The following is a 9,690-nucleotide window of genomic DNA, read 5'->3' as shown; positions in this document are numbered from 1 at the left end:
CTTTTCTTTCTTTTCTTTTTTTTTTTTTTTTAATCATTCTCAATCTTTCACGGAGAAAAGCGAATTAATTTCTCCGTTATTGTCTCTTTTAAATAACAGCAATTGTCCTAGAATTACTTTTTTATACCGTCGATGTCACGCGCAGCTAATCAGAAATCAGGTATAATTATTACTGCCATAATCGATGAAACGAAATGTATACTATACTCAAATATACCTTTATAAATAAAACGCGAGTAAAAAAGTAATAGCAAATTCTATTTATCTTCGTGTTTCTTAATGCGTTTCGTTGTTTTTCAGTTAGCTTGTTTGTCTGTGTTCGAAGGACAAAGGATGAAATGGGAAGAGAGAGAAAAGTAAGTGTTAATGCAAAAAGAGAAAAAAAAAGAACAGAAAAAAGGAAAAAGATAAAACGAAAGATGATAAAAGGAGAAAGAAAAGTTGGACGATCAACGTGACAACGAACGAACGTGTTATGGTATGCATTTCTTTTACGACCCACCTAACCGAGAGACTACCGAGTTCCTGTTTCTGAAAGGAGGTAGTTCACCTTGCGGTGGACTAGCCAGCCGCACCCCTGTCACAGGTATCAACATATTTTTCCGACCTCTCGACGTCACTACGTGTAAGACACATTCTCATTTCTCGATCTTCTGATATCAAAGTATTGTCATTCATGAGTCTGTTGTAATGTGACAAGCGATTTATCAGTTTTCTTCCGCGAGCTTTTCTTTAACGGTGCCTATATAGATATTATATATATATAAATATTATATATATATATATATGATACAATATTAGTAATATATATATTATTTTATATATTAATTCCATATATTAATAATTTAATATATATATAATATATAATATATATAATATTAGTAATATATATTTATATATATATATATATTATAATTAATATATTAATTCCATATATTAATAATATATATTATTATTATTATTAATATTGTATCATATATAAATAACGTATGTATATAATCTCTGTAGGATAATTGTAAAAAGTGAAATTAGATATCGTATTTATAAGATTAGAATCGTTTATCTTTGATCACCTTCGGAATTAGATCTTTTCAATTTTCCATTTTTTACAATCCGAATATATTACACAGTCTAACTCTGTTCTATCTTTGTTCTATCAAGTTATGTGTACCATGTGATTTGGTTAATAACGTTTCTGGTTCAGTAATGTCAGGCAAACTCGTGATATTCCCCATCGTACACGTGAGCGTCGCTTGCGGACGAATACATAAGCGCGTTAGTATCAGAGAGTTCCCAGGAATGAGTTAACACGTTACGAAATCGTCGGCTTAAAAGGTTACGGGATGAAAGTGAGCCTGACCCGATGAGATAGAATGGTAATCCTAGATACGGGTGTGGTTTTCGTTGTAAAAAGAAATCTTCGAAATTCACGCGAGATATTCGACATGTTTTATTCGTTGATAATGATCATCACAATGACGCAAGAAAAGACATACGCATATCGATTTGATTTATCTATTTTTTTTTATAAATATTATTATACTTTTTCTTAATCGAATTAATTAAAATCATATAAAGTAATCGTCGTCGTTATCGACTTAACTAATTGACCGACTGCTCTTATATATCGATCGTATAATAACATTTATATCGTGTATTTTTCTTCAAAGAAAAATTATTGTTAGATATAAATTCAATTAATTCGATCTTAACTCTTGCTGAATGTATAAGAAAATCCATCGGGTGTCCTGTTGAAACTAAGCTTTCCCGGTGGATAGAATCTGTGCGGCGATGGTGTTGTAATTTCGTTGTATCTTTGAATGGGAGCTCCTTGTGTTGGTTGATATTGTGGTCGAGGGCTAAACGAGGGTATAGATTGGACATCCGGTGACATGTATCGTGTCTGTGGACGATATTGATATTGGGGTTGAAGTTGGGATTGGGATTGGGGTTGGGGCTGAGGTTGGGGTTGATAGACGGCTCGTGGCTCGTATTCCGATTCGGCTCGTGTTTGATACTGTGCTAGAGGAGGACTTCTGTATACTGGTGGGGGTGGTGCTGGAGTCCTGTAAGCGGCTGGTGGTTTATAGTCCGGAGGATTATACTGTGGTAATGGCACGTACTCCGGTTGCGGTGGTATTTGTGGTGGTGGTACGGGAATGTGATCACCAGTTGCCTATTTGAAATAATAATGCAATAATCAATTTCAAATTGTTTCATAAATCTATTTAGCCCGACCATTATTTTATGATATATAATCCTCTACCTGAAATCCATTCTTTCCGGCTGTATATGTCACCGTACGCCTTTGTCCAGTTGGGTCCACGTAAGAATAGGAGCCACGTCGATCACCGTTAACGTCACTTTCTTCTTTAAACTCAACTCCATCTTCTTGGGTATAAGCCGAACCGAAAGTACCATCTCCTGCTAGATATCTCGCGTCGCTTAATATCGCTGCTTGTTGGGATTCCGGCTGATACTGACAGCTTGTCAGTATGGTAAAGTATACCAATGATATCTGAACATATCAAGGACAGATATACTTTTCATTATTTTTTTTCTTGTTTTTTTAATTATTATATAAGCAAAAAATGTTAATAAATTATTAATGTTGCTTTTTTTACTTTCTTTTTGTTTTATTGCTATTATTATTATTATTATTATTATTATTATTAATAGTAGTAGTAGTACGTAGTATAGAAAAACTTACGAGCGAAATTCGAACAACGAACATGTTGAGACTTTAAAGAAAGGAGAGAAGAATGGGAATGATCGTAGGATAGGTGAACTCGTCGTTTTATATGGCAGATATGGCGGATCTGGTACCCCGAGAAGACCTTGATGTTCGCCCTCGCGTGTTTGCCGACTTGCACTTTGCATCTCGTGCCCCTTCGACGATCCATCGAGATGCATCGAATGTATTTTGCAATTGCAATATTTTGTCGTCGGTAACAAAAGAATGACAGGTTTTTCTTCATTATCGACGTATGGTATAACAATATTTTTAATTTTTTTTTGCTACGATTGATAAAGTAGAAATCTGTCTTGTGCAGTTATCATGCGTAGGTAATGTAGGAATTTATCGAATATTTTTCAATAACACAGAATCGGTTCGCAGGAGTGAACAATGTTTTTTCCTCTTTTATATACGATATATCTCGAAATAGAACGTTTGCGCAAATACATTCTCTTCGTATGGCGTATCACCAATCGTGATGAAATCGGAGTATCGATTTCGATTACGCGGATAATTACGAACGAATTTTTAAATTAATCCACTGCAACGTATACTTAAAAAATCATGCAGTAATGACGAAATTTTTAGATGGATTTACGATGATACGTGTAAACCGAGCGAATAAAAAACAAAAACCATATCTATCTCTCACGTACTTTTCAGGAGGATATCGAGTTATTGCTCGCAATATTTTCAATACGGAATAACATGCTAAATCATGTTCTTTACTCCGTGCCACGTGGAATATACTCACAATCGACTTTCACCCGTACGTTCTCTCGTTAAATATTCCTTTTTCTCTTTCGGCGGAACAATTTCACGCGGATCTATCGGAAATATACATTTCCGTGATATCCTACGGCTTTCATAAAAATGCGGATTCGTGGCTTTCCACAATAACTGTTGAAAGAAAAAAAAAAAAAAAAAAGAAAGGAAAGAAAAAGAATGTTTTAGATTTATACTCTTGATACAATTGTGTGCTCGGTCTAGCGTGAAAGTTCATGGCCGCACCCGCAGCATCCTTTACGCAGAAGCGTAAACGCGTAGTAATCGCAAAGTAGTTTCTTTAACCCTTCTTTCTAATCATGTTCTATTGAATTTTTTATTGATTTATTTTCCGTTTTTTTTTTTTTTTCTTACAAGAAATTCGTTTATTTATAAATGAATCGAAAGATGACAGAGTTTCGTCAGCTATGATAATTTGTGGCTGATCATAACGATCGTTGCACTACTTGAACGGTGAACATTAAGGGGCGTTCACACGTTTATAAATTTAATCGACTTTTCAAGCGATTATTATTATCATTATAATTATTATTATTACTATTCTGGGAATAATCGCGTGGTACAGAAGAATTATTCTGTTCGAACTTTTAAATTATCTCTCTCTTTCTCGAAAAGAAATAGGAAAAAAAAAAAAAAAAGCGGAAGCCTATATATCCGTATATACATACGGAGAAAGGAAGAACTTGCGTCACGAATTCGAACGTACACTGAGATAAAGAATAAAGGAATTATTTTAATGAAATACGATTATTACGTTCGATTTCAATCGCAAACGCGTACTGTTCGTTTTATTGATACGCGTTTAGCAATATTTAATTCAATTAATTATTTATTATTGACAGACACCGAGAGAGAAAGGAAAAAATCATCGTCGATATAATTAATAAATATTTGTTGGATAACAAATAATAATAATAATAATAATAATAATATTAATAATAATAATATTAACTGCTCTGCAATTTCTATTAATCTGTGGTCTTTGTATTTGATGTGATTAATTTTTTTGGTAATATTAAATTAATCCATTATTTAGATTAACCTGTTAATCAAACTAGTAAAAAAAAATATATATATATATAATCAGTTAATAGATAATAAAAAATTGCACGAGACCAGTTTTCTAATGAATCTTCTTTCTTTATTTTCGTTGATTAAGAAACATATATGTTGGACTGGAAAGGAGTGAGGGAAGTGGGGTGTGAGGCGAAGGGTGACATGGTGTAATAAGAAAAATAAAAGAAAAAAAAAAAAAAAGAAAAGAAAAGGAAAGAAAAGACAGAAAAAATGAACGAGATTTCTAACTCTTTACGATGCCTCTTTCGGACTCATTCAAACGCGTTTCCTTATAATGACGCATAATGGTTAAAGTTTAAATACGGTTGCAAATATAATTATTGATAGTTAGGAACCATTATAGATGGAAATCAGGCACACCTCTTTCTTCATCATCGTTTCGTCATGTACGAATCACGTAGACTCTCATTTCTGATCTAATATTACATGAAAATTATATTAACGATTCGTACTACAAACGAAAATTATTTCACATAAATCTCTTATAAACTTTAATTAGATATAAAATTATAACTTTATAAGCATTACAAATATACGATTTGAGTTGTCAGTTTCATCGGATAATTAGAAATCAAATAAAAATATCATCGTTTCCTATAGGACAATTATCTCTGTTACAAATCAAATTTAATAGAGTGTCATCGATTTTAATCGAATACCCGTCTATTATAATGCAAACTTAATAACATTTCATTACGAAGTTCGAACGATAAATAAATAAATAAATAAAAAAGAAAGAAAGAAATGTGATCGTCGATCCCTCTTTCTCTTGCTCTTTCACTCTCTCTTACAATGAATATGAATCATGAATGAACTGTGAATTGAATGTCAAAGCGTACGATTGTCGTGTTGAAAGTATCGACATTCGACGACTCATTCAATTCACTAAATACACCCCTTTTCAAAAGATAAAGAAGGCTCTGGATGGATCTTTGTCCAGATTCAATGAAAGTCTCTTGTGTAATCTCTCTCTCTTTTTTTCTGTCTCTCTCTCTCTCTCTGCTCCTTTCTTTCTCTATCTCTCTCTCTCTGTCTGTCTGTCAGTCTATCCATTTCTCTTTCTCTCTCTCTCTCTCTCGAACATTTCGAGGATCTACGTTAAGCGATTTCACCGCCTAACGGATTTCTCGAAAAACCGATAAATCCGTCATATTATCGGTTGAACCTTTCCATAATTTTCTCTCTCTTCTACCAAAAGTAATTTTTAGTACCTTTGTTGAAAGATCGAATCTATGAGCGCGTTAACGAAGGAGGGCAGCTTCCTAGTGGGATTTTATAATACGGTTACGCCAGAGTCGCGCATTCTTCGACTTCTAACCGATAATATCCTTGAGGGGTTCTCTCTCTCTCTCTCTCTCTCTCTCTCTTTTTCTTTTTCTCATTCTTTTTCTCTTTCTCTCTGTCTCTGTCTCTCTCTCTGTCTTTCTCTCTGTCTCTTTTTCTCTTTACTTAGGTGGAATTACTTTAAAAGTAGGCAACCGGTGGCAGGCTGGCCTGCTACGGGTAATTACATCGGTCCTCTATATACCATCCCAGCGAGACTATATAGAAGTCGGAGTCTTCGTAGACCGGTTGATTCCTTCGCGTTTACTCGAACCGTTCATCCACTCTCGCGCATCTCACCTCTCCTCTTACTTAGTTACTCAGTTGGTTATTATTTATTCACTTACTTTACGTTTATAAACGCGTACACACAGAGACACACACTCGAAAAGCGATCAAGGACCATGTTACTAAGCGTGAGTGTTCCTCTTCTATCTAATGTCGTATCGTGCGGTTGATTTTGCAAACTCTTTTTCGATTTATTCGATTAAAAGTTTTATGAATTGTATTCGTAACTCTGAACGGTCCTGGATTTTCTTTTTCTTTTGTTTTTTTTTTTTTTTTTTTTTTTTTCATTAAAAAATTATTTAGTTATTATGAATCAAACGTTTGGTAATAATTCGTGTTGGCTGTTTTTTTCTCTCTGTTTCTTTTTTTTTTTTTTTTTTTTGTATATACATATACGTAGTTGTTTGTTCTTTCGTCTTTTCTTATTTTTTCTTTTTTTTTTTTCTTTTTCTTTTTTCAGGTGCTTTTTTTGACCTTAGCCAGCACGGTGTTGGCTCAAACGGAGACCTCGACTCGCCTCGCTCGTACATCTCAAGCGGCACAAATCAGATACGACGATCCTGATGGTTCGTTAATTTTATTTTATTTGTTTGTTTTTTTTTTTTTCTTTCTTATCAAACCTTTCATCTTCTGAACAAATGTGTCAATCTTTTGTTATTCCATCGTATTTAGTAGATAATTAACAAAATCTTGATCTCCGATAATACTTCTAAATCACTTGAAAAGTTTTTCTAATATCGATTTGAAAAATTTTTGAGAGTAAAAAGAAAGAGAAAAAAGGAGAAAAGAAATTATTTGATAAAAGTCCAAGTAAGGAAACCGAAAATGGGACCGACGTAGAAAATATATCATTTCCATGTTTCCATTCGATGTTAATAATCTATGAATTTGGAATTATTTCCTGACTTTCAAGGCACGAAAGTGAACTGGAAATTCTACGTGCCGTACAATCAGCAACGCGCTCACCTGGAGAATCCTCAGCGTGGTCAACGAGCCGAGACCGCGATAGCTCAACCGCAAACTTTAGCGGGTCAACATCAGCAGGCACGTTTGGTCCAGTCTCATCATCAACAACCAGTATCATCGTTATCGAACGTGGTCCCTGGTCAACCAGAATATAAATCTTACGCGTCTGTACCGACTCATATCAAAGAGTTGATACTACAGACGTACGAACCTCAACGTCCTTACGTCGATCCGTCGTCCTTTATCCATCAGCAGGGTCTATCTATTGAACAAGCAAATTCTCCTTCGGATATTTCTCATTCAGCTCAATACGTATCGCCCGCTGCGAAATATCAAACCATCGAGGACACAAGAACAGCTTCGAGCGATTTTTATTACGGCGAAAGAATGGCTAAGCCTCAAGGAAGAATAGATTATAAGGAAGACTACGATCAACGTACCCAACAACACGAGCAATCGCAACAGTCTCAGCATTCGCAAAACTCGCAACAAATTGTTGGTATAACCGTACCAATCGAAACTATGCCTGTTCAACCAGTACCAAAATTGGTCATCGACAAGAACATGCCGCAAGAGATACAACAGTTGCTACATTACCAATCTCAGATACCCTATGATGTCATAGCTAACAGAATTACTTACAGGCCAAAAACCTTGTTCATTCCTAAACCGATACCGGACGATTCGAAAGGACCGTATTACTACAAGAGTAAAATTTATTTCATGAAAGACGACAACATCGATGAGGTCGAGGATGTTAAACCGATCGATGAGAGTCAACGTCATTGACGACAATTCGTTTAATTATTTTAATTCGATCAATGGCGTCACGTTGAACGGTATTATAATATATATATATATATATTTTTTTTAATGTAATCATATATTTTAATTAATTCAACGAGGACGTTCGATCGTTATTTTCTTAAATCTTTATCTAATCTCTAATTTCGTGAATGATCGAAGAAAGATGAGCGTTATTCGTTGTTGTTTCTTTCTTACTATTTTTCTTTCTTTCCTTCTTTCTTCTTTTCTTTCTTTCTTTATAGAAAAAAAAAAAAAAAAAAAAAAAAGAAAAAAACACGCATACACAAAAAAGAGGATATAAAAAATAGAACGAAAAAAAAAGGGAAAATACTAAGAAAAAAAAGAAAAAAAAATGAAATAAAACAATTATTTCCGCTGTTCGTCTTTGCGACGATATTCGTAACCCAGTTAGAACACCATTCTCCTTTTTTTTCCATGCTTTCATAGAAAACACGTCGGTACGATGTTACAAGAGCATCAATTAAATATCTGATAAGTACAGTCGACAGACTTTTTTTTTCTCTCTTTTCTTTATTTTTTTTATTTTTGTTTTTTTGGTTTCCACATACTTACCTCGACTACGTATGTAATTAATCAAAGTCACGCTCGCGTTTCTTCTTTCGCGAATATCTTTGTTCTTGAATTATTCTTCGATAAATTTTTTGCTCGTTTTTCTTTCTCTCTCTCTCTCTCTCTCCTTTTCTTTCCTTTTATCGTTTCGTTTTTTCTTTTGCTTATTCTTATCTCACAATTAAAAAAAAAAAATAAATAAATAAATAAATAAAAAGGAAAGAAGGAAGAAGAAAAAGAAAAGGAGATAGCATTTCTCCGGGAAAAGAAAAAAACAAATTATGTTAATCGTTCTACTTTCGTGTGGCCTTCATGGTTCCGCAAGTCCACCATAATATATAACGTGCTCCTTCAAACAGCTCGTACTCGTTTCCACATGCAATTCTAAACCACTTTCGTTTTTACTGTTCTCCGCTCGACTCTTTTGTGCCGTTTTTCCCCTTCGTCTTCTCCTCTCCTTTCCTCTTCTCTCCTCTCGTGGTCCATAATTTGTTGGTGTCGGTTAGTTACATATATACATAGACACGTATATACATAAATATCGAAAGTCTTTGTAAGCATTCGACACAATGGAAAATGTAATTTGTCAAGGAATAAGCTTTCGCAATTGTTTTATTTAAAAATTTTATTAACATTTGCAGTACCCGTTTACTTTGACCTTTTCATTTTCTTTTTCTTTTCTTTTCTTTTCTTTTCTTTTCTTTTCTTTTTTTTTTATTCTTTTCATACCTTTTTCGTCCGACGAACTCAACTTTTTCTCTGATCGACGATTTGAGTTAACAAGATTGATTGGGTAAAACGAAAAGAATTCAAAAAAGGAAATAAAAATTATTCACTATTTTTTTTTTTTTTTTAATCTTTATTAATACACAGTCAGACCTTTTTTCTTTTTTTTTTTGACTCGATAAAGTAATATCGAGAAGAGAGAAAAATTAATCGTCGTTCTTATTTATTCACTTCGGTTTTTATTTTATTTTATTTTTTTTTTTTACTTTGTCTTTCGTAGAAACGATAAGACTTTTTTTCTTCGACGAGAAAATTTTGAATTTTAGCAATTGTCGAGATGGAGAAGAAAAATAAGATTAATTATCCTCTTTTCACTCTCTCTTTTTGTATATATATATATATATTTTTTT

General features: G+C 33.6%; 2 protein-coding genes across 2 annotated transcripts; one reads left to right on the top strand and one right to left on the bottom strand.

Moving 5' to 3' along the window:
- Positions 1-1,426: 1,426 nt before the first annotated feature.
- Positions 1,427-2,867, bottom strand: LOC122631788 (adhesive plaque matrix protein). The gene is made up of 3 exons (XM_043817882.1): positions 2,711-2,867; positions 2,267-2,518; positions 1,427-2,176 (listed from the first exon to the last, which is right to left on the bottom strand). Exons 1-3 carry the CDS (start codon positions 2,732-2,734, stop codon positions 1,709-1,711), a joined length of 744 nt encoding a protein of 247 aa, XP_043673817.1. The 5' UTR covers positions 2,735-2,867; the 3' UTR covers positions 1,427-1,708.
- A 3,460-nt stretch (positions 2,868-6,327) lies between these two features.
- LOC122631841 lies at positions 6,328-8,011 on the top strand. Its single transcript, XM_043817989.1, has 3 exons — positions 6,328-6,339; positions 6,672-6,777; positions 7,125-8,011. The coding sequence occupies exons 1-3, from the start codon at positions 6,328-6,330 to the stop codon at positions 7,964-7,966; spliced, it is 960 nt and encodes a 319-aa protein (XP_043673924.1). The 3' UTR covers positions 7,967-8,011.
- The last annotated feature ends 1,679 nt before the right edge of the window (positions 8,012-9,690 follow it).

Source organism: Vespula pensylvanica, chromosome 9, assembly GCF_014466175.1.
Source record: "Vespula pensylvanica isolate Volc-1 chromosome 9, ASM1446617v1, whole genome shotgun sequence".
In the NCBI taxonomy this organism is placed as follows: domain Eukaryota; kingdom Metazoa; phylum Arthropoda; class Insecta; order Hymenoptera; family Vespidae; genus Vespula; species Vespula pensylvanica.
This window is presented reverse-complemented; position numbering and strand designations above follow the sequence as displayed.

Coding starts and splice junctions, on each gene's coding strand:
- LOC122631788 (XM_043817882.1), bottom strand. CDS start 2,734: ATGTTCGTTGTTCGAATTTCGCTC. Junction 2,519..2,710: donor TCGTTGTTCGAATTTCGCTC/GTAAGTTTTTCT, acceptor TGATATGTTCAG/ATATCATTGGTATACTTTAC. Junction 2,177..2,266: donor CCGGAAAGAATGGATTTCAG/GTAGAGGATTAT, acceptor TATTTCAAATAG/GCAACTGGTGATCACATTCC.
- LOC122631841 (XM_043817989.1), top strand. Junction 6,778..7,124: donor CAGATACGACGATCCTGATG/GTTCGTTAATTT, acceptor CTGACTTTCAAG/GCACGAAAGTGAACTGGAAA.